The sequence below is a fragment of the Pelmatolapia mariae genome, linkage group LG2, assembly GCF_036321145.2.
Source record: "Pelmatolapia mariae isolate MD_Pm_ZW linkage group LG2, Pm_UMD_F_2, whole genome shotgun sequence".
Classification (NCBI taxonomy): Eukaryota; Metazoa; Chordata; class Actinopteri; order Cichliformes; family Cichlidae; genus Pelmatolapia; species Pelmatolapia mariae.
This window is the reverse complement of record NC_086228.1, coordinates 1,717,637-1,742,370: the sequence shown is the minus strand read 5'-3', so window position 1 is coordinate 1,742,370 and position 24,734 is coordinate 1,717,637. Positions and strand designations below refer to the sequence as shown.

Below are 24,734 nucleotides of genomic sequence, written 5' to 3'. Positions count from 1 at the left end.
AACTCAGAAAATGATCACTGTGGACATCCTCAGTCCTCTCATGAGGGGGAATGCTCTTCCATGACCAAAGCAACATCTGAACTCATTATTAATAAATGTATCCAGTCAAAGCTCAAGTGACTAATTCAAACAGGATCTGTAAACTCAAACATAACAATATCAACATGAAGCGTGTATGAAATAACCAACAAGAGACTCACTGGAATTGCTGTATTGTTACTTTAATGCTCCTTCAAACTGCATTTGATTAGATTTAAAGTACAAAGTGACACCTGCAGCAAGAAAAATTAAAGCAACAGCGCCTCCTTCAAAGACGTAAAGTATTTTATATTATCTGACAGAGTTGATAGACTGAAGTTAAATTAAAACACCCGACTCCCAGACGTGTTGCATAGTGGGAGCATGGCTCTTTATGTAAATGTGATGAGGTATTCTGGGTAGGCCTGGATATCATTGAAGACTACAAACATGGTTGGATTAGCAGTGTCATCTGTGACGCTGTCATACAGGTCCGAGGCACTCCCAGATTTGGGAGGAGGGGTGAGCAGGCCTTTTTGTCCTTGGGTGTAGTCTCCAACTAGAACTCTGGCCTGGTACATGCGCTTGTGTCCACTGGTGTCGGGCGTGGCGTAGTTTCCTGCTGAATATCCAGGGTCCACAGCAAAGTAAGAACCGTTGCCGTAGATCGCAGCTGTAGACAAAGTGAACAAATTAACTGAATAACTAATTCACTTAAATTAGTGTTAAAATATTCTACCCTTGTATGTGTACTGTGTGTGACGGCTTTACCATTTTTTCCTGCGTAGCTGCGGTTGAAGCCTTGTTTGTTGATCAGATGGATGGAGGTGTCAGTGGTGCCGTGAAACAGAAGCAGTTCATTGTTTGTGTGTTTGTTCTTCACTTCCATTTGTTTCTTCATGATCTGGTAATTCTGCCACAGTGACGGATTTTGGACTCTTTCAATCTGCCAATGTAATCCAAACACATCATGTTGGTGATTTTCATCCAAGTACAATAACTCTCCTTCTTACCTCTGTGTGTCTGCTCTCTAATGATTGTTGACAAAGCTGACAAAGTATTTATAATTAAACATTCAGATGCTTCATCTGGTTTGTTAAAACATTAAAAGTATAACTGCAACTTTAATCTAAGATCCAATAAATCTACTTACACAGATATCTGTGTCTGTGTGATGTACATTTTATGTATATCACTTTTAACCACACTATTTTTCTAAGGAGAATCTTCACAGACACACCTATTATTGTGAGCTGAAAACATAGTACGCCACCCTCTTCTTCAAATATCTGACTCCAAAAACACCAAAGTGACAACCTCAAACATTTGAAAAGGGATTTTACAAACCAATGATTGTGTAACATGTCTACATTCATCTTTCAATACAGTTTAAGACAAACCATCTGAAGTTAAAGCTGATACTTGGGCACTAATTTGCTCTCTTTTTATCTTAAATTACATTTTCTATAAATCTGAATACTTCTGTCTGTCTAAATCGTACAGCCTGGTCTGTGTATTTATGACTGAACATACACTGATGATGGTTGGGTTGAGTCCGGTCTTTGTCAGTTCTTTCTCCACATCGTTGTATTCATTAGATGCTGGAGCCACAGCAAACAACTTCAGCAGGTCCTCCTTCATGTCCTCCCAACATGAAGGCAAAGGCAGAGCACCTGTACCTGCAGAACAAAAAGTAAAAACTCACCAGTGAAACTTTTCAAGCTTTTCTTGGTCCAATGCAAAAGGTTGGACACATTGTTTTGTGTTCTTCCAGCAGGTTAAATGAGGACTAAGTGCACATTACTGACTCACCTTTCAGGTCTTTTCGATGGAGCTCCAGGTCATTACGTCCGTTTGCTGAAACTGCTTTTTCACGCTCTGGGTCGGCGGTGTACGCGTCATTGTTGATCTTGATCTTTGCTTTTTGTTTTGTCTTGAAAGCTTCCTCGAGGGTGAGGTTGGTGTTCATGTCAAAGGCCACCATTGACCCATTATGGTCCTTAAATTGCCATTCCACCTGCTCACTCATCTCCAAGGCCTTTTTCATCAAGGCCTCCGCCCGCTCCACCTTACGGATGATGTCCCTGAAGGTCATCAAATAAAAAGGTAAAGAAATACTTTAACATGTAACATGTTAAACCTAAGAATTATTACATGTCAATGGTTTATGTGGCTTTCCTGTTTTCTGACCTGATTGTAGACTCAGCAGTGTAGACATCCTTGGTCAGACCCTCCAGGTGGATCTCCGGGTCCTGGTCCTCTGTTCCTTTATCCAGATGGATGCTGACCGTCAGTTCTCTCTGCAGAGCCTTCAGCTTTTCCACGTCAGCCTGTGACAGCTGACTAATGCAGGGGTCAGAGATGGTTTTCTGTGCCTGCTCAGCCATAATCAGGTCAGTAATCCTCTTCTTGGCCTGACTCGCTGTCTGCAGCATCAGACAAATGTGTGTTAATAACACAGATTTAAAGACAATACATTTATTTGTATTTTACTGAGTGTACTGGAACTATATCTCCTTGACAACGAGACCAGCAGTTACTTCAACACAGTGTCTCTGAATATGGTTTTGGTTGCTCAGTTAGAAACAGAGATTTTTCCTTTGATCTTTATTTACGATGGTAGTAAACCTCGCTGTGATGAAAGACTTGAGGAAGCTGAACTCTGAAGGAACTGTGGATTCATTCTCTAACAATGTTTTCTGAACTTTCGATCAAACAAGGAAATCTGTTTCTCTGCTGCTTTTGTTATTTATGCTAAACTAGCCTCGAGCTCTGCATTACATATGTAGGAAGATCTGAGATCAATATTAATAAAAGAAAGAGACTGTGTGTAATAATATATTTATACATGACTATTACAGTAAAGAGACTATTTAAACAAAGGGTTCATCCTAAAATGCACTGACCTCCGTCTAGAAAGCAGACTTCCTGTCAAATAAATAAATAAGAATGGAAACATGACGTGAATGAATTTGTACCTTGTGGTCATCGGCACACAGCTGAAGCACTACGGGCTTAAACTCCTCCCTCTCCAGGACTAAGTCAGCAGCGATTGGCTGCTCTGCTCCGAGCCCGAAAAACAAAGTTAGTCTAAAACAGCTCAAAATAACACTGTTGTATTATAGCAAAGAGATCTGTGATTGTCACATAGAGTCCAACCTCCATAAAACAATGTGTGAAAAATCCATAAAAACACAATACTTTAAAAAAACATATAAACAATATTTTAATTGAGAATAGTAAAATATAATATATTTAAGACACTGTAGCAGTTTCTATTCTTAGATCTTCATCACTGACAGAGTTTTGTTCAAAGAAGAGCTGATGTTAAAAACTGTATCAGCCTGAATGTGGATTTATTGTTAACAGACTAAAAACAATGTAATACCTTCAGTTTTGCTAACGACAGTCTTCTCCTTCATCGTCTCTCCCTGTCTCTTCTTCATGCTCGTGTGGAAATGTTTCAGCATGGCCGTCTGGAAGATCAGGATCTTCACACTCTGAACAAACCTCGGCTGTTTCTTCTTCACAAACTGCACCACTGCATGCACCATGGCGTCAGCCACCGCTGAAGGGCTGGCCCCTCCCTGACCTGACGGGCAGACGAAGACCAAGCGATGATAATAATGATGATGATGAAAGGATGAAAGTTTGTGAGATTCAGAATATGAGTTTCATTTCAATACAGTGCCAAGAAAAAGAGCTGGACAAAGGAAACATAGTGACTGTTTAGAGACTGTCTGAAAAACGTAGAAATAAATCAATTAGAACACGGAGCACCAACAGTCCACCTCAGAGTCGTTTGCACTGTTGGAAAAAGCACTGATGTGACTGAGATGAGCAAGCATGGAGGAGAGATGGAAACTACCTCGCAGCAGTAAATCCACCGGACAGTTAGCTGCTCTAATCACACATCGCTGTAATCTGACATCACACAGAGACGGTAGAAGGGAGCTGTGTTTCAACTTTGTATTAAAGACATTTTAGTGGCACAGCTGTGTGCATCCCAGGTTGTTCCTGTTCACATGACTGTAGTTTGTACAGACCTGTTCCCAGGGCTGGGAAGGCCACAGAGCTGAACTTGTTCTCCTCGCAGACCTTCAGCACTGAGTAAACCGTTTTTTTAATGCTTGCAGGGTCGTTCTGGCCGACGACGTGGATGATGTTCCTGCTGGGCAGCTGCCCGGCTGATGTCAGGATCATTGCACGAGGCTGAGCCGTGGAACTCACTGCAGAGAGGAAACAGCTGAATGTGAAGCATAGTGAGTCTAAAAAGGAAGTGAAAAGGCTGAAGCTTCATGTACACACCAAGCTGAGCGCACTCCTGCTCAACTGTTACTCCAGCACCGTCTAAGATCGCCTTGGACACTCCTGAGCAGCAATAAGAGGAGAGCAACAGGTGCAGTTAGTCAGATTTTGTTACACAGAAAAAACATGTTTACTTTCACAGAGTTGAACTTCAGTTACCTCTGTCTCGTTCTCTTTATATGTGTATATTTTAAAAAGATAATTCTCCACCCGCCCTGCAGGCGGTCTTCACAGTGTTTTGATTTTTGGTTTGTTCCTAGGACTGCGCTGTTCTGGAATCTGCTGGAGCCTCCAGCCCAGCGTGACGGGCACCGCCCTGAGTGCTCTAAAGCACCAGACAGCAGAGGTGGACAAGCAGACGAAGACAGCTGTAGGAATGTAGCTACACCGAGTGACAGCACCATCAGGAAGAATGAGAAGCTGGAGAAGTACCAAGGGCTCAGAGAAGAGCTCGAGAAGATATTGAGGGTGAGGGTAACAGTGGTCCCAGTGGTAAATCACTCGGTGCGGTGACTATCAACCTGGGCGAGTGGCTCCAGCAGATCCCAGGAACAACATCTCAGATCAGTCCTAGGAACAGCACAGATACTGCACAGGACCCTGAAGGAAGGTCCTACTCAGTGTCTTAACTGTTGTAGCCACAAATATAAAGTCAACACTCACCTGCTTTAAGGTTAAAGCTCTGATTGGAGGAATTGACAATGACATCACTGGCTTCCTTGGTAATGTCACCCGATGATGCCTGAAGGGTGACTTGATCGATCTGCATCTGGTGCACATCGAGGGACGTGGACAAGACTGGGACAGAGAAATGTAGGCGTGCATACACACACACACACACACACACACACACACACACACACACACACACACACACACAGTTTTTTTATAACACTCACTTTTTCACACTCACACCTATTTAAAAATCCACAGTTGACCAACTCTTCCATATAATTAAACAGGAATAGACAGAGCTGAAGATCTGAACCCAGGACCTGTAAGGTGAATGTGCCAATGAGCAAAGCACGATGTCGCCTCTTACAGGTTTATTTCTAAAGGCATTAAAACAAGAACTTATAACAACTGTCCACCCACTAATATTCACACTGTGTGTTTACTCTCTTCTGTCTAATGTGTTTAATAAGCTCAACAGTGACACTTGCTGGACAAACTAGGCTCACAAACACCTTTAACGACATGAATTGTCACTGATGGTCACATCAGGCCACTTAGTGAAAATAAAACATAAGTTTGTCCTGGCCAATCTCTGGCCTGCTACATTAAGACTAAATAACCTGTAAACATCACGTTAAACAGGATTCTGCTGGAGCTCTTTGTAGTTCTGAAGGTTCTTACCTGAGGAGTGCTGTGATTGGTCGACAGCCTGTGGAGCTGGTACCTCATTTAAACCACGTGCTTCATGTTGGACGTTCCTCTGAGCGGTCTGACTGGTGAACTCTCTGGTGAAACACTGATAATATATTTCATGTGTTACGTTCATGCTGGTGATTTCTTTTCTCAGCACTGATGAAGCTACTGTAACTGCAGCTCAGTGCACTGGAAAAATACAATTTAACATTTAATCATTTTAAACCTGAAAGTGGTTATAATTACATGTTAATGGGATTGTGTAATGTAGTCTGATTTAATCTTTGTTGTGTTTGATTTGTCAGTTTTTATTGTCTTTTGTTGCTAAATTTACATGATAGGTTTGTTCCTCCTGAAGCAGCATCAAATATATTCTCACACAGCTCTAATGAAATCAGCTGCTTGTATGCTTCACACTGCTGACAAAACATAATTCTGCTAATGTCATTACCTAAGAAACAAAAAGCATTGACTGCTTAATGGTGTAGCTAAGAAAATTTAAAAAAGCAGGAAATACGTTAAAAAGTCAGAGTACTCGTCTGCTTTCCAGCTGACTAATGAGCAGCTTTCTGTGGGGGAACATTACCCCACAGAAAGCAGTGATCTCCCCTTTTTACTTTACGTTTTCAGCTTTGATAAAAGGTGCTCGTAGTTAGGAAGGTTTGAGGGATGTGATTCAACAATGAAGTAAAGTAAACGTGGTGTGCTCAGTCCAAGTGTCTCTAATGCTTTTGGCTGCAGCCTACAGTCACACACATACGTCACATTTACTTCCCATACACAGGGAGTGAACCAGGGGAGAGAGCCTGATCAAATAAAATTATATTTAATTTGAGTGAAGATAATAATATACGTTACTTTTAGTACAATAAAAATGTCCCAGTAGCAGTTTTGTCTAGTTAAACCTAGCAAACCAAAATGGAAAAGACAAAAATCAAGAAGAGAAAATCTCCATCAGCGGCTCTTTGACATTGTTGTTTGACTCTTTTAATCTTTCTTTGCTGAAGCTGAACACATTCTGTACCGTACAGGAGACACGGCATGAGATTGATTGACAATGGTCTACAGCCGAACGGGACACAGAACACAATGCGCTGTAAAAAAAGAAAAGAAAAAAGAAACCATGAAAAATTGCACAAAAAAAAAATCCGCAAAGCAGCGAGGCCGCGAAAGGTGAACCACGTTATAGCGAGGGACCACTGTACTAACAGTGTGTATTACCACTCAGTGTGGTTTCTGCTACCTGTAGCCACAAGCAGCTTCACTTGTTCCAGTTTCTATATTAAGCTAGGTGACAGTGTGACTGATCAGTGTCTGCCTGCACATTATGTGTCCATGTGTTTGTTGTGGGTTCACTAACAGGGTGGGTTTGCTCGTCTGTAGTGCTCACTGTCAGAACACGATAAGCACTTAAACACTCTCAGCTCCTAACAGAGTCACAAACTCACATCCACGGTTTGGCTGTCACTGGGGTGAACGACGATGACCACCTCTCTCAGACAGCGAGGGTTTCTGCTGCTGCTGTACGAGCGGATCTCCCTCAGCAGGAGTTTGGACACCAGGGCTCTGGGGAAGCTCAGGTTTCCTGTCCCGATGGCCGGGAAGGACAACGATGCCATCTGACGTTTCTCAGCCTCCTCCAGACAGTATCTGATGATGGATGTTAACTCCTGACAAACAGAGATAAGACATAAAGTGAAGCTGGACTTCAGTGACTGGGCAAGAAACACAGTATGGTATGTGAACGACCAGGAACAAAAGTGGCGTTTTCACTGGTGGTGAGGGGCGCAGAGGTTCTTCTGATGCATCCCTCGGTGGATGAGTGCATGAATGATGGTTAAAATAGAGTTTGGGGATAGAAAACAGTGATTGGATGAATGTGTGTAATCGGGCCAGTGAGGCTTGTAGTAGAAGGAATCTGGAGTTCTCAGTTAGAGTAGAGAAGGGCTGTGTTAGTATCAGAAACATGGTGTCTGTCTGTGTCAGGCTACAGTATCTCACAAATGCTGGGGCTTATGGGAATAAGAGAGTTTAAGAAAAGAAAAGAGAATAAAAAGTGCTTTCTGGAGTTTTCTTTGTAAAGACTAAATGTTCCATACTTATTCTTATGAGTGCAGATATCTGTGGGACACACTTTAAGTGTTTGTGCTGGGGTCTGCAGTTCCTCTGCAGAGGTGGGGTGGTGCAGTGGGCTCAGGGGGCGGTACTCAGCAGGCTGACGGGGCAGCTGAGCCTAACAGACTAATCACACTCCTTAGTTCAGTGGCATCAGGACCCAGAGCTGGTGTGTGTGCGACCAGCAGCTGGAAAGCTAAACTGTGTATCCTGGTCCTTCATGTTTACAGTGTCTAACCTTTATTAAGCCTCACCTCCTCTGCCTGGCCACCTCCGTTGTCCCAGGAAGGACAAACAGCGTGAAAGACTTTCTGGCACGTGAGGTTGTAGCCGTCAGTGACGACAACATCACCGTATCGCAGTGTGGACCTTTGGGCTTCAGAGTAGATGGCGTCCTGCAGACTACTGCCAGCTGCTGACAGGATGGCTTTGGACACTGCTCCCTGGTTCAGTTTCATGTCCTCTGAGATGGTGTTGACGATGACGTCAGTCTGTGGAACAAGAGTAAAATCACAAAAAGCTTGGTAAATAAAAGTTATTTTCAAGTAAAAATCAAAAATATCTTATCATTTTTGCATTAAAAAGGCTGAGACACTAAATGTCTGCAAACTACAGTATATAAAATACACAAACTGTACTGTCTTCCATAAAAATATTGCAGTATAAATTCTTAATTATGTGATCAGATTTGTATGTGCCTTCGTTGTTCCTGCTGATAAAGCTGTGTAGCTTTGTTCTTTGTTAATATTTTATTTCTGGCTGATCATTTTGCCCACCTGATATAGAAAGACCAGGAAACGTATCCATGTTAATGAAATTGTAGTTAAATGAGCAAAGTTTGAGTCGTGTTTGGAACATGTGACACCTTCACACTAGTCAATTAAAAACATAAAGCAGCTTTCAAATTGGAATCAGAGGAGGTTTGAATGTGCTGTATTTATCAATGCACTAATGTACAAAAGTCTTTGATGAGCATTCCTTTGTAAACTCAGCATTCAAATGTATTTATGTAGTAAGCTCATTTGGCCCTGTAGTGAACACTGTTGTGGTGAACAGAGTGAAACGCCACAAAAACATGAAAAGACAGCGACAGAAAAAACAACTGCATAAACCAGAATTTACTTTTAATCCTGGTTTAAAGATGTATGTAAGCCAAATCCATCCCTTCATGTTGTAATTACATGACCATTTACAGAATCCTCTTAATTATGATCCAAATAACCGCACAGGTACTCACAGTCTGGTCCTGAATGTTTCCCTTACATAAAATGATCTTCAGCCCCTCAGCTGTGGTCTGCTCCAACCTGCATCCAATCAGAAAACAGGACTGATGATATCAAAGAGGCCTCATGAACATGATGTCATCAAGAGTGTGATAAAACCAAAGAAATAGAAGGTGAACCACCTTACCCTCCATGCTCTCTGTGGCTGATTTGTTGCTTGGGGCTCTGGCCTCCCCTGTTACCGTGATGATTTCCCCGGAATACACCTCCCCTTCCACCTCCTCTTCCACCTCCGCCTCTTCCTTCTTCTCGTTTTTCATTACACCAGCTGGCACCATGTGATTGGTTCTGACCTCTGCCTCGACCCCGCTGATGTCCACTAGGAAGTAATGACAATTTTAAATACTTTCCAAATGACTCCAATTTGACTGAATACTTAAGCAGCCATTTAAAGTTAATAATAGCTGCTCAACCATCTTTGTGGCTTAGGAAGCCATAAACCATAAATCTGACCAATAAATTGATATATTTTTTCTCAACTAGCTCAGCATCAACAAGCTTTACTGAAAAGATTTAAAGAAATAGTTTTATTTTGGGGGGATTGTGGATATAGATTAGCTCCATGCTGTCAGGTATACAGAAGTGCTTCTACAGTTATAGAACAGACACAATCCAATTAAGGACGTTACATGGAGCTGGATGTTGTTACCTGTGATGATGAGCTTGATGTGTATGAATGTTAAGATGTTTACAGATGACAGGGGATTTCTTTAAATCACCCTGCCATTCTTCAGCTGAGACGTCTGAGTCAGAAAACACAACACTGCAGTTTCTTTTACTCGCGAGGACGGTCACAGAAGCGCTCGCACAGGAGACACTCATGGACTCGCGCTTTGTCACCGTCTGCGTTCTTTATTTATACAAGATTGTTCTGTGTGTGTGTATGTGTGTGTGTGTGTGTACAAAGATAACAACGTTATTCTCAGAACTCAGAGCTGAGGTTCCCCTTTTCTAAATCTGTATGTTCTAGAACAGAAAGAGGAAGCTGTAAGTTGTTTATCACAGAAGAGTTCATGTCAAAAGTTATTAGGTGAAAAGTCACGTAGACATGTGCTTCACTGATAAACATAAAGAATACATTTCATGTAACTGATCAAAACATAATTGTCTTCTGACAACAGAAAAAGTTCATTATTAAAAAACTTTAACATTACCCTGAAGGCCCTGTTCGTTTCCCGCCTGCTTGCTGTGGGATGGTCATGGTAGGTCTGAGGTCAGAGAACTCCTTGCTCACAGCTGTAGCCATGACTCTGACGGTCGTATCGTTGTTGTCCACCAGGTGAATCTCAGTTAATGATCTCAGACCTTGTGGGCTGTCACAGTACTCCCGAACTGCCTGGGCTATGGTCTCAGCACAGAGGTCAACAGGGAAACCAAAGATGCCCGAGCTGATCGCTGGCAGTGCAATGCTGGAGCAGTTGGCCATCTCTGCTTGTCTCAGACTTTCTCTAACGGCAGTCTTCAGGCGTGACACTGCTGTCTTCCTGTCAAAGTCAGAGAATCGTGGACCAACTGCATGGACAACATGTTTGCAAGGCAGGTTGTAGGCATCTGTTATGATGGCGTCACCTGGACGTAGACGTCCATTTTTAGCAACATAGTCGCCGCTTTCCTTCTGCAGCTGTGGTCCTGCAGCCTTTAGCAGGGCCAAAGCCAGGCCACCAATGTGGTCTAAGTCCTCATTAGCTGCATTGACCACAGCGTCCACACCAAAGCTGCAGATGTCCACCTTACTGACAGAAATCAGAACTCCACTGTTGGTCTGCACTTTACAATAACAAAGGGTATTTTCTCCTCCATAATTCTCTACTTCCTCTTCTTCTTCTTCTTCAATCTCTGGACAAAGGAAGACTGCACATCTTAATTCGGTCATTAATGTAGACAGTAACATTTTTCCTTGGTTTTGGAAATATTTCTTTGCTCCTGGCTTGTCCACAGTTAAGGTGTCAGTGAAGAGAGCATTGGCCAGTTCCATAAAGCAGGATTTGGCTTTCTGGACATGAAGACGAGCACCAAGGATGCTGATGCTCTGCTTCTGTACATAAAACCTTACTGATACATGATTATCTTTGGCAATCCTGGACCATTCCTTTGGTTTTTTCTTTTTAATAAACAAAACAACAGCACAGGATTGGACACGAAGGATTTCTTGGACTTGTGAATTGCTTGCAATAAACTCCTTCAGACTCTGTCTGACCTCTTTCACTGGATTAACAAAACCAGCCACTGTTATTTTGTTTCTTCTCTCTGGATGCATCTCAATGGCAACCGTTTTTTTCTTGGATAGGTTGTAGGTATCCAGCAGCTTTTGCTTCAGGTGGCCCCAGGTGGGAAGTTTTAGAACTTTTTGGTCTTCCACATTTACAATCTGATGAGCCAAAGCAGCCTTCATCTTACTTTCTGCATCAACAAGGGCTCTGTCAGAACATCCCAACAGCAGAAGCCCTTTGTTGTCAATGGTGTAGATTGCACCGATGCCTTGAGATGTGAACAGATCCTGGGACAAGTCCATGGGATCCAATGTTCTGAGAAAGTCTAGAAGACATGGGGGCACATTCTGGTGTTTCTTACTCATATTCATTCTCTTCTCAGAGAGCCATGCCTTGGTCTTGAAGACCTCTGCAGTGAGTCCTGTAATGGTTAACTTCTGGGTGCCTTCATCATAAGAGAGTTTCATCTCAGGAGAAATATTCAGAGCAGCTTTCTGGAGCCCTTCCTGCTTCAGGATGTAGAACCATGCAGGGGACAAAATCATTTCCTCAGAGACGCTGTTTGTCTGTCGTTCAATGTGACTCATGGCTTTCAGAAGAATGTTCTCCACAGGAGCCCTGATTCGTTTTATATCATCAGCTCGACCAGCAACAGTCAGAACCCCTTTGGATGCATCCAGCACCAGGATGGCATCTTCCTTCACAACTGAACGGACATCTTTCTCTGCAGCTGTCCATCCTGGTGCATTTACGTGACATATGAATGCTGTGTACTGAGACATCAGGCGACGGAAGGCCTCTCGGGCCTTATTCATCCAGTTATCTACATGTTCTGCAGTCAGATCTTGCTGCCTCAAAAACTCTGGCACAGGGCTGAGTTTCACGTCGGGGTCATTCAAATTCACTCTGCAGAAATGTGGACGCATCTGATCATTGATGCGTTCTGATAGTTTCTTTTCCACAAGGAATTTCCAGATAACGTGGTGAACACGCTCTGTGAAGGGCTCGGGCATCTTCCATGTTGGTCGTTCTTTGCCGTACAAGGCGGTTCCCAGTGACTCGTAGTATGGATACACTTTCACTGTGATAGATTTCATCTCAAGGTCTTTCTTTACACAAATCTTTTCCACAACTGCAGCAAACAAGGAGCAGAGAAGCAAAGGTTAGATAAGTTGTTACTCTGCGGTTCTGAACCTTCTTGATCTGACAAATATCATTTTTCTACAACACTTTTCATCTTCAAATTACTTCAGTTAAACACATTTCAGATTGGATCTAGACTTTTTACAGTTTCTCAGTCACTGTTAGCTAACCGTTTCAGTCATTTGTACACTACTTCTAAGTACAACAAGTATTAATCTAAAGCATTTTTTATTTTATTTTATTAACTTTAGTAATAACTGATTTCTTTGCCTCTAAGTTCAGGTTCACTTTTAAAAACTGGAAAAGCTGACCTAATATTTCCTATGTGAAGCTAGCTGCCTCAGACGTACCTCGTCCTTGGGAATAAAATCACTTTATAACCAAAGTACAGGAGTGATGTGTTCTAACGTTTGTGTTTGTTTTTTGTTGTTTTCATCTCAGCTGCTTCGCTCCAGTAAGGACAACAAGTCCATTCTGAAAGCTTAAACACTAACATGTATCCAAAGTTTGCTGAACCAGTTTCTGTTTAAAGATGTGAAAGAACTTGGTGGCAAAGCCCTCACATTAATCACCACTACTACATCAAGCTAGTGTCTGCATACGTTCAGCAAAGGTTTACATCAACAAAAAAAAAGACCTTTAGGATCACTGAAAGTGATGATGGCAGCCTTTTCTTTTGGGATCATGATGATGTTGTGGGGATGAGTCCAAGTCTTCTCAAAATACAACTCCAGTATGTCTAGAAAAAAGTCAGAAATGCAGTTTTACAGATGCATGAAGGATAAATTACTTTCAAAGTTGGTTATCTGGTTATTTTAGCAGAAATGTTTTTGCCATTAAAAATCTGAGTACTTCTATTTTTTCATTGTTAGTATAATGAAAAATGTCAGGGGAAAAGTATTAAACACGCAAAGAAAGGGACGCTGAAGAATAGGCTTAAGTGTGTTTAAAGTTTGCTGCACAATATTTAGATAAGCCTGTGAAACACTGAGAGAACACAGTCTGATCAGATGACACCACAGTGGATTTTAAATGTGGCAGAAGTGCAGATTTTAGCTTTGATTCAGCAGATTTAACAAAAATATTACATAAACTGTTTAGGAATTCAACTAATTTGTATGCATAGTCCTTATTGTTGAGAGGGTTAGGGAGAAATTTAGGGTTGAATCGATTTAACAGCCATGTGGTAGCAATGGCAAAGCCCAGCTCAGCACCAGGGAGACCCCTTTAAGCACTCAGCACCATTTGGATTTGGGTCAGCAGGGGGCAGAGAATGTGGAAGTTACACTGTATACAGCTATGATGATGCATGAGCTCAATCATGGCCTGAGTTCATTTCCTGTATTGAGGAGAAGATAATTATTTCTATATTTAGCTTGTTTGTGTAGTTTTTTTTTTTAAATTATCTGTGTAAGTAACTATGGCTCTTGTTGTACTGATTAGCTCCTTTCTAGATTTCATGTGTTAATTTCAGGTGAAAATGGAAGCGACATACAGCCACTGTAAAATGCTAACCTAAAATCAAATATAACATAACAGCTATACTGAGCAGTAGACTCATGTTCTGGTAAACTTTTTTCAACCAGAGGAGTCGACCCCTGCTGTTTATTAAAAATAATGTATTAATTATCCAGAGGCTTTTACATACAGTCTATGGTTTTTAGGAGCACATGTACCTTTCACCACAGTCGGAGGAAGACTCTCCACTCGGATGTTTGTTGCTGCCTCCAGAGGCCCAGCGGTCAGTCCATGCTTCTTCATCTTTGTGCTGGTCTGACTTACGGAGAGGAATCTCTCCACATCTGCAAAATAATCCAGATGAATCCTTTCAGACTGAAACAGGATGAGAGAGAAGAGCTGGGCTACAACGTATCATCTAGAAATGTTCTGATGAATGAATGAAGCTCCCCAATTCTAGATCAGGCTTCCTCTTTTTTTCAAAATGTAGAGTCAATATAGATTTATTTTCTAGATTTAATAATCCTGCTTTATTGGAGACAGATCTGCTGTCATTTTATGCTGTTTGTGTTCTTTCAAATTTGAATCAAGGATTAGGAGAGTTAATATTTTCACTAGTTGTGGTCAAAGGAAACAATATTCATTCAGGTTCTTGATTATCCTCAATGCTGTGATCTTAATTTGTATGTAGACGACATTATGTTGTATGTAAAGCAACAAAGATGTTGGGATCAGTGGCAGCAAACAGAATGGTGATAAAGGAGAGCAGTGATAAAGAGTCTGTAGAGGTATTTGTATCTGTTCATTCATTTGCTTTACTGATACCAATTTATTTATGATCACTGATATCAAAGTAAAAATTGTTTAACATGTGCTTCACTTGTTTGTGTATGAGGTAAAGTCAAGTAGGTTGTCCTCACTGCAGGGGCGCTGAAGGTGACCGAGATCAGGACTCATCTGATCCTAAAGACCTCATAGTACCATATGACCCCAATAGAGCACCAGTTATCTACATTCTTGTTTCTATCACAAATGTTCTTAAAATAGCACGATTTAAATCCAGCATCAAGCTTTATCTTTCTGAATCCTGAGACAGACACTTTAAGATTAAGCTTAAAACTTTCCTTTTTGCTAAAGCATATAGTTAGGGCTGGACCAGGTGACCCTGAATCCTCCCTTAGTTATGCTGCAATAGACGTAGGCTGCCGGGGATTCCCATGATGCATTGAGTTTTTCCTTTCCAGTCACCTTTCTCACTCACTATGTGTTAATAGACCTTTCTGCTGAATCACACTTGTTATTAATCTCTGTCTCTCTTCCACAGCATGTCTTTATCCTGTCTTCCTTCTCTCACCCCAACCAATCACAGCAGATGGCCCCGCCCCTCCCTGAGCCTGGTTCTGCTGGAGGTTTCTTCCTGTTCAAAGGGAGTTTTTCCTTCCTGCTGTCGCCAAAGTGCTGCTCATAGGGGGCTATCTGATTCTTGAGTTTCCTCTGCATTATTATTTTACAGTCTTAATGGTATATACAGTAAATGGAATGCAATGTTTGTGTAGTTTAAAGTAAAGTTTATATGAAAATGATTCATTATTCAAATTTTATCACGTGGTTTTGTAATTTGTGCTTCTCTACACTTTTCCAGATCAGATATGTGATTTTGTATAAAGTCAGGTTTAAAATTAGACTCAAAGGTTACTCTAAGGGGGATTTTGGATGTTTGTCCTTTTGCCTTGTTGTGTTTGTGTATGTGGAAACGTCCAGCTGTTTGCTTCCTACCTGCAGGGCTGCTGAAGGTGACCACAGCTTTGTTGGATTCCAAGATCCTCTCCATACTGTAGCCGTTCTCATCCAACCCGGAGATGTTCTCCACCAGCATGGAGAGCAGATCTGTGGACATGTTGTCTGTGACGTTTTCCAAAACCACCGCACAGCTCTGAGACGACTCTGAGTCTGAGAGAAACACACAAACCTGATCAAAGAAAGTGTCTGTGAGCAGTGGGGGAAGGAGTCTTTTGTTCGGTCTGTTATTCCTGAAACTTTACTTTCAGCAACATTTCTCTCTCTTTGAATTGGAGGGCCCCCTCCATGGGTGAGGGGGGCAAATTTTGGGCTGTTTGCTTGAACTAGCAGTAGAGTTTTAGTGCTATTTGGTTAAGTAAGAGTGAACATCATTCAGCACACACCCACGTTTGAGTTGTTATTTGTTTCTCACCACAGTAGGAAGTTTATTCAGCTATAACTGAGAAAAAGTGATCAAATGACAGAATTATGACACTTATTGTTTTGTTTTTGCAGCTGCTTTTATAGGAGTTATAATTCTGGAAGTTAGTGAAACATTTTCCTTTGTTTTCTGTTTCAAAAATTCACTAAAAAAACCGTAGTGACTCACTGTGATACTGACACAAGTATCTGTCTGAATAATCACTATGCACTGAAGGCATCAAACTATGAATGAACACATGGAATTATGTAGTAAACAAAAGAGTGCGAAATAACTCAAAAAATGTTTTATATATTAGATTTCAGCCGGCCTTTGCTTTGATTACTGCTTTGCACACTCTCGATGAGCTTCATGAGGTCGTCACCTGAAATGTTTTTTCAACAGTCTTGAAGGAGTTCCCAGAGATGCTGAGCACTTGTTGGCCCGTTGCCTTCAATCTGCGCTCCATCTCATCCTCACACAGCCTGGAGGTGTGTTTGGGGTCATTGTCCTGTTGAAAAATAAATGATGGGATGGCATGTTGGCGCAGGATGCTGTGGTAGCCATGCTGGTTCAGTGTGCCTTCAATTTTGAATGAATCTCCATCAGTGTCACCATCAAAGCCCCCCACACCATCACACCTCCTCCTCCATGCTTCACAGTGGGAACCATGAGACCATCGTTCACCTTTTCTGCACAAAGACACGGCAGGTGGAACCAAAGATCTCAGATCTGGACTCATCAGACCAAAGCACAGATGGTCTCCTTGTGTTTCTCGGTCCAAACAAATCTCTTCTGCTTGTTGCTTTTCCTTAGTTGTGGTTTCTTAGCAGCTATTTGTCCATAAAGGCCTGATTCACACAGTCTCCACTGAACATGTAGAGATGTGTCTGCTACTGGAGCTCTGTGTGGCATCTATCAGGGCTCTGATTTGAGCTGCTGTTAACTTGTGATTTCTGAGGCTGGTGACTCAGATGAATTTATCCTCAGCAGCAGAGGTGACTCTTGGTCTTCCTTTCCTGAGGCGTCCTCATGTGAGACAGTTTCATCGTAGAGCTTGATGGTTTTTGCAACTGCACTTGGAGACACATTCAGAGTTTTAGCAGTTTTCTGGACTGACTGGCCTTCAGTTCTTAAAGTAATGATGGGCTGTTGTTTCTCTTTACTTAGCTGATTGGTTGTTGCCATAATATGAATTCTAACAGTTGTCAAACACGGCTGTCAGCTGTGCACCAACCTGACTGCTGCACAAAACACCTGATGGTCCCATTAAGAAAGTAAGAATTTCCACCAATGAACCCTGACAGGCACACCTGTGAGGTGAAACCATGTCAGGTGACGACATCATGAAGCTCACTGAGAGAAGGCCGAGGGCAGCGCGATCAAGGGTGGGATCTAAAATATATGTAGAGTTATCAATGTTTTCTTTGCTACATAATTCCATGTATCTTGCTTCATATATTTGATGTCTTCAGTTGGTATCTACTATGTAGAAAGAAGAAAAATAGAAATAGAAAAAACATTAAATGAGAAGGTGTGTCCAAACTTTTGACTGTTAGTGTATATCTGGCTGCTTCAGTTAATTTTGGCAGGACTACACTTCTGCCCAGCAGTAAGTGCAGCATATACTGCTTTCCGTGTGTACCTTCAACCACAGTCGGAGGAAGACTCTCCACTCGGATGTTCGTTGCTACCTTTAGGGGCCCAGCGGTCAGTCCATGCTTCTTCATCTTTGTGCTGGTCTGACTTACAGACAGGAATCTCTCCACATCTGCAAAATAATCCAGATTAATCCTTTCAGACTGAAACAGGTCAGAGGACGAGAGAGAAGAGCTGGATTACGCAGTGTTATCTATATAATGATGTCAGGCTTTGTCCTTGTTTAAAATATAAAGGCAATCTTTGTTGGATCTACTTTATATATTCAATAATCCTCCGTTATTACAAACAGATGTGTTAATATTTTGTGCTGTTAGTGTGTTGACTGTTGCAGGAGCCAACTGTAGACCCAGGCTGTCAGAGGTGAGCTTAACATGAGTCATTTATTGAAGGTTAACTTTCCAAAAGCTGTGGATGAACCAAACGAGCCTTTATCCTGGTTTCAACAGCTATGCTAACCTAAGCTGCTGGCTGCACTTTAAAATATCTTTGGATCAATTTATCTCAATGAATGGCCCACGGGCCTTTAAAGTGGCAAGTGACCCAGCTGTCCTAGCTAATTACAGGCCAATCTCCAACTTCCTTTTCTTAAAAAAGTTCTTGAACCAGTGGGGTTTAAATCCAGAAACAAATTTAAAATCCTTCATTATTTTAAATAAATAATAATTATTTTAATAATTATTTTTATTTTGAATGTAAATTCTTCCTGTTAAAAGGGAGTTGTTCCTTCCCGCTGTCACCAAATCAGGGGGTAGGTGTTTGCTTCCTACCTGCAGGGCTGCTGAAGGTGACCACAGCTTTGTTGGATTCCAAGATCCTCTCCATGCTGTAGCCGTTCTCATCCAACCCGGAGATGTTCTCCACCAGCATGGAGAGCAGATCTGTGGACATGTTGTCTGTGACGTTTTCCAAAACCACCGCACAGCTCTGAGACGACTCTGAGTCTGAGAGAAACACACAAACCTGATCAAAGAAAGTGTCTGTGAGCAGTGGGGGAAGGAGTCTTTTGTTCGGTCTGTTATTCCTGAAACTTTACTTTCAGCAACATTTCTCTCTCTTTAAATGAAGCACCGTCAAGGGGCAAAATCAAAATACTTTATCCAAAATAAAATCAGTGAAGAAAATTGGCTCCAAAACCACTGGACTAAGAAGAAGAACCACATATGTTTTTGATTTATTTGTTTAGTTGAGACGAAAGCTGGTGACTGTGCCCTTAATACTAGTAAGTATTTATTTATAATCATTTATGAAGGAAAAACTCTTGTTCTTGAATTTCGACTCATTCACCTCACAGAATGAAGCTCTTTTCACACATGCACTGCAGGCGTGAACTTTCATGATTGATGTGAATATATGATCAAATAAATCTGAAAGGTTTTAAACTGCAGGTTCCCGTGTGTGATGACGAGCTGAGCCCATCAGAGAAGCGTGCAGGTCACAGTCCAGTGTGGATCAGGGTGGATGTTGTGGATGTAGAAAACACACAGCATCATTATTTAAAGAACGCTTCTCCCATTGTGTCGAATGAACTCAGTTTTCCCCTCTGACAGGAGGATGGAGGTCCCGTCCATCTGCAGCTCGCTTCATCACTGAGGTCTAAGACCTGACGGACAGCAGTGTTACCCGCCTCTCTGTGTCTGTGCGTTACATTAACAGATGTTTTCCTCTGGCTGTTTCATCCACAAAAAAACCCTTTAATTAATACTGTGAACACTGAAACACTCCACAGCTATATTTTGCCCGTCCACTCACAGCAGTCCACTCTGTCTTTGTATAGAAAGAAAATCAATGATGAGACCATTTAATGTCAGACACTGTGTGACTCTGTAAGTTCATGTCAAAGTTCACTGCTGTGGAAATGTGAAAGAAGCATGACTGCAGAGTAACTCAGTGGAATTCATTTTAACAAGTTTCACATTTTAACATATTTTCATATTTCTCATTAACAAAAACAGCTAGACTATGATAAATATATAGGTGTCAATTTTCATCATAAAAAACAAAACAGTGTGATTTTAAACTGGTTACATTTTCCCACAAATTCTTTTGAAATTGTTTGTGTCAAACAATTCAATGTCAATGTGTCAAATGCAACTTTGTATAAAGTATAAATCTAAACTTCCTGTAGTTTTGTTCTCTGTTCTCTTTATTCTTCATCAGTTTGTTTTTACCCTCTTTGCTGGCAGCAGCAGCTCCACTTCCAGGTTCAGCCTGAGGCGTCTTTGAGTCTGACATAAACACAGTGAATCACAGAGAGGTCAGAGCACTGAGATCTGAAATATGATTATTAAAATAAGCCCACGTGGAACTTCTTATATTTTACTGGTTTAAATTTGATTTGAGTCTTTTACTCCAGACGAGCAGGAATCATCATTGAAGCAGAAACATATTTGGATTCATCTGAGATTAAAATCACGAGAGAGCAATCTGACGTGAGTCTGCTTCAGCTTGAAGGAAGTCTGGTAAAATATTCCTTCATTGCCACAAACACACAGTGTAGCTTATTTCACATGAAGAAGATGCTGAAAAAAATTAACAAAATTCAGTGATGATAAAAACTGAGGAGGAGGATTTACCTGAGACACGGTCGCTGCTTGTTGGGCTCTGAGAACAAAAAAAAAAAGGTTTAAACCAGCAAAATAAAAAAGAAGAAAATATGTCTACAGTTACTTTTAAAAGAACATTCAAACTGATTGTTTTTGTTTTGGAAAAATATTTATAGTAAAACCAACTTCATTATGAGGTTAATATGTATAAATACATAAATACGATACAAATATGTAATATTATATATCTGCAAATATTACAAAAATATCTTTCTTATACTTTAACTTTCAAGTAAATTTGAGTTTTATACTAATGTTATTACATGTTTTCTGTTGCTGCAAACAAACTGAACTTTGGTTCAGTTCAGTGTTATAACATTAATATGGCATCAAATCGCAGCAACAGTCGCCTCAGAGTGCTTTTTATAGTAAGGCAAAGACCTACAGACAAAACAGAAACAATCATATGAACCCCAATGAGGAGGCCTGATTATTAAAGAGCTTGTATGTGAGGAGCAGGTGTTTCAATTCTGAATTTAACAGGGAGCCAATATTCATGAACGGCCAGCAGAGTTCAGCCTCACTGAACTGAAGCACTTTTCTTTCTGTGTTTGCAGAACAAAAGACAAGTAAAGGAAACAGTTTAAATTGTGTGCAACACACAGATGGTCCTTACCTGACACAGAACAGACTATCTGACAAATATGAGTGAATTATTTAGGGCTGTACCTTTGATGCCCACACACAGTTCAAGAAGTGACAGAAAATCTGATCTATAAGAAATCTGTGTTAAATGTTGTTGAGTGGGAGATCAGAGCACACAGTGCAGGAGTGTTAAAGTTTATGAAAAATGTCTGCAAATTTGAATAAGGGGTAAGACTTTTGACACTGGAAACTGGATTTGAACACAGGCACTGGCGTCTTCGCTCTGCCAGCGGGGTGAGGGGAGCTGAAAACTAACAGTCAGGAAGAAGTACTAAGAGCAGGACGGACTCACCAGCACGAAGCCAAGTCTGTGTCAGGAACATAAAATCCAGTTCATTGAAAGCAAAGAGTTCCTTCAGCAGAAAAGTCTTGTTTGTTAGTGATGCAGCATTACTGAGAGCCAAACAATCACCGTCCTTGTCCTTTGTCAGAGCATCTGTCTTCCCCAGTACGTCTCCCAGTTTAGGTCTTCTGGAACTTGATACTTCCCTGTTATCATTCTGGGCTCCTTGTTTAACCTTTTGGAGTATCAGTGATCAGCCTAAATGATCACTTCCCTTTTTCTCAATTCCTTCCTACCTGCCTGTGTCATCCTGTATTTGGGTCCTCATCTCCACTACTCTAAACAGCACTGACGAGTTAGGTAGGCCCGGACGAACAGAAAGATCGGCTGGTTCCACACAAGCTGCAGCAATCACACCATCATAAAAATACACCCAAATAATCAGGAAAGGTAGAAGGCTTGAGCTTATCCAGGTCATGCTCTATGCAAGTTTTGTGGGTGATCAGATATCAAAGAGAGCATAGATATCATACACCAGAAGAGCAGAAACTCCGTGGCAACAAACACTGAATAAACATTGATCCAAGCAGACCTGGCAGACGGCGAGCTGCACTCACCGCCGCCATCATGACCAGCAACAACCTGTTCTTTCAATTCCAGCCTCAGTGGTTTTCACCTCCTTAGTTTAGAAACTGCATGTTGTGTTTACTTGTGTCATCTTTGTTACATTTGTTTGGTGATCTGAAACATTTAAGTGCGACAAAAGTGTGAAATCAAGAAGAGGGTGAACACTTTCTGTCCTCATGGGTGATTTCACTGCCTTATAAACCTGATGACCATGTGACATCATCATGTCAGTCAGGTTGGTTATTGTTGGCATGATTACAGTGCACAGGCAAACATATGGAAATATCAGCTGAGACTCAAAGTCCAACCTGCTTCTGCTGCTTCACACACCCAGAGACTGATTTATATCCACGAGGAAAACGCCTCTAAAACCTGCCACGCAGGCTGGAGTCACCCTGGTCATAACAGCATGCTTATGAATATGATTCAAACACTGAGGAGACGCGTTTCTGTTTAGACTGTTGGTTCATACGTCACAGTTATTCAGAGTTTTCTGTTTTTAAAGAACTAATTGTGATATTTGTATAAAGGGAGGCGCTCAGTGAGAGTTTATGGAGTCATAAAAACCTAAAGGTGCTTAGTCCAAAGAGCTGACCCCAGAGCAGTGATAGTGAGCAGCAAACATGAAACTCTGAGTGAGGAAAAAAACCACATGAAACATCTAAAACTGGACTTACTGCTTCTGAGCTCAGCCGCAACTGGATGGTTTTACTGTCCAGGATGATCTCATGATTCTTCCTCGCGAGGACTCGCTCTCTCACTGACATCACAGCACACACACACACACACACACACACACACACACACACACACACACACGCACGTTTTATGATCAGCTGTTTGAAGCTGTAAGAATCAAACCTGCTTCCTGTCATGTTTTCACTCAACAGACAGATGTGAAGAATTATGTGTTTCATTCTGTGTCACAGTGAAGCTCTCAGACCTGTTTGTTCCATCATTACACTCACAGGTCTCCGTCTGTCAGTGTTTTTCATTATTAAATGATTTATTTTACTATCTGAACCATGATGAAGCGGACTCACCCTCCGGTGAGCTGAAGTAAACGGCCGCCCTCGGTGCTCCTTCCTCCGCTTCCACCCGGCAGTCTCCTCCGCTCGACTTCTTCTTGCTCTGGAAGTAAATGTGCAGTTTGTTCTTCAGGGCTTTGGTCTGAGCCGGAGTCCAGTCCCCCTCCACGGTCATAGGCGGACACTCGAATCCCTCCATCTTGCTTCACACACACACTGGACACACACAGACACACACACACACACTGACAGCCGAACGCAGAGTCCAGACTTCAGGCTAATCTTTACTTTCACTTTCATTTCGTCACAAATGTCCAGAAAACTGAAACCGTGACTCACAGGTTACTCACAGGTCATCAGGTCTGGTTACGTGCTGTATCTAAAAACATTTTTACTGGTTTATTGGTTTGCGATATTTTCTGACACTCGAGTAATTTGAGTTAAAGAAGTTCCTGTTTCTAATGCTGCTGCCTTGATTTGTTACAGCAGGCGCACATTTTAACCCTGGAGAACCCATGGGGTCAAAGCCGACCCTATTGGTTTTCTAGGGAAACCATGACCCCATGGTTTCTCCAGGGTTAAATAAATAAATAAATAAATAAATAATGGATTTATCGTTTTTATTTTGCTGTGTACTGTGTAGGTCAGGTCGCTGGTTTCCTTTGGACCGAATCAGCTGGTGCGTTTGTAAACTTACAGGCCGTTTATCAATGCCCAAGTACGCGAGTACGTACTCGCGTTCTCGGTGAGTACGTACCCGCCGAGAACGCACGGGAGTACGTACCTGCCGAGAACGCGAGCACGGACTCGCGATTTGTACAGTCGGAACACCTGCGTGCGTGATGATGTCACAGGTCCGGAGTTTTTACTGCCGTCCCCTCTTAATGTAACTGTGAGTAACATGTTATGAAGCTTAACTTTAATCACAGCCAAACCAGTTTACTCAGGAACAAATAAAACACTGAAATAAACCAAACATTAACATTTAGAAGTGATCTAAGTGACTTATATATCATTGTTAACCTCAGTAGTGAAACCTCTATTAATAAAAATAGTGTACATGTACATACGTGTACATACCTTAATAAAAACAAGCAGGTGAGATGTTGGAACGCTTTTATTTCTATTCTAGTGGACACTCAATACTATAGACAGCTGCTGGGGTTTCTTTAACCTGAGTAGTGAGAAGTCCGCGAGCGGTTTGGGGGGGGGGGGTGTTGAAAACGATGTGCCGGGAGTCCGCTGTTGAGTTTTGGACGAAATGCATTCTGGGATATTTAGCTGTCCCAAGTCTACACCGATGCATGCTCGATAAAACGGGCGGATCGAGAACACATCCGGGACTTTTTCGCGTTCTCGGCGTGATGCGTACTTTGAATTGGAACAGTACTTGGTCTCCGACTGATGACGTATCACGAGTACACGAGAACGCAAGTACGCACAAGTACGCATATTGATAAACGGCCACAGTTTTTGGTTTATGTGCGTCACAACAAACCACGTCATTCATTGGCCAAGTGTGTGGGGGGCGGGCGCAACAAAAGTAAACAGGAAGAAGGTGCAGCTCTGGACTGTTGGACAGTTTGGTTCATTTCATGGCGAGCTGCTAGTTCACAGACCTGTGCACGTGTATAGGACCGTCATGCTTTACGAACACAAAGCACACCTGGCTATTTACGTCACCAACACCTGGTAGTCGGTTCGGATCGCGTTCACGCCATAAACGAACCGCTCTGAAGTTCGCGTGGATCCGCTCCAAGGTTTTGGGATTTTATGTACATAT

At 41.8% G+C, this 24,734-nt stretch overlaps 1 protein-coding gene across 2 annotated transcripts; it reads right to left on the bottom strand.

Moving 5' to 3' along the window:
- Positions 1-214: 214 nt before the first annotated feature.
- On the bottom strand, positions 215-24,408 carry LOC134638977 (protein mono-ADP-ribosyltransferase PARP14-like). Of its 2 annotated transcripts, none has more exons than XM_063489960.1 (26): positions 24,032-24,408; positions 22,967-23,167; positions 22,601-22,683; positions 20,339-20,366; positions 19,934-19,990; positions 18,533-18,706; positions 17,749-17,874; positions 15,680-15,853; positions 14,122-14,247; positions 13,083-13,184; positions 10,247-12,434; positions 9,220-9,411; positions 9,047-9,113; positions 8,064-8,300; positions 7,143-7,364; positions 5,683-5,797; positions 4,990-5,124; positions 4,327-4,389; positions 4,065-4,247; positions 3,407-3,610; positions 2,997-3,079; positions 2,209-2,444; positions 1,831-2,102; positions 1,552-1,697; positions 790-964; positions 215-691 (listed from the first exon to the last, which is right to left on the bottom strand). In XM_063489960.1, exons 2-26 carry the CDS (start codon positions 23,148-23,150, stop codon positions 411-413), a joined length of 5,853 nt encoding a protein of 1,950 aa, XP_063346030.1. In that variant the 5' UTR covers positions 23,151-23,167; positions 24,032-24,408; the 3' UTR covers positions 215-410. The 2 variants fall into 2 exon arrangements, with proteins under 2 accessions (XP_063346030.1, XP_063346038.1); XM_063489968.1 differs by having other exon boundaries at positions 22,967-23,196; positions 24,032-24,046.
- Between the last annotated feature and the right edge of the window lie 326 nt (positions 24,409-24,734).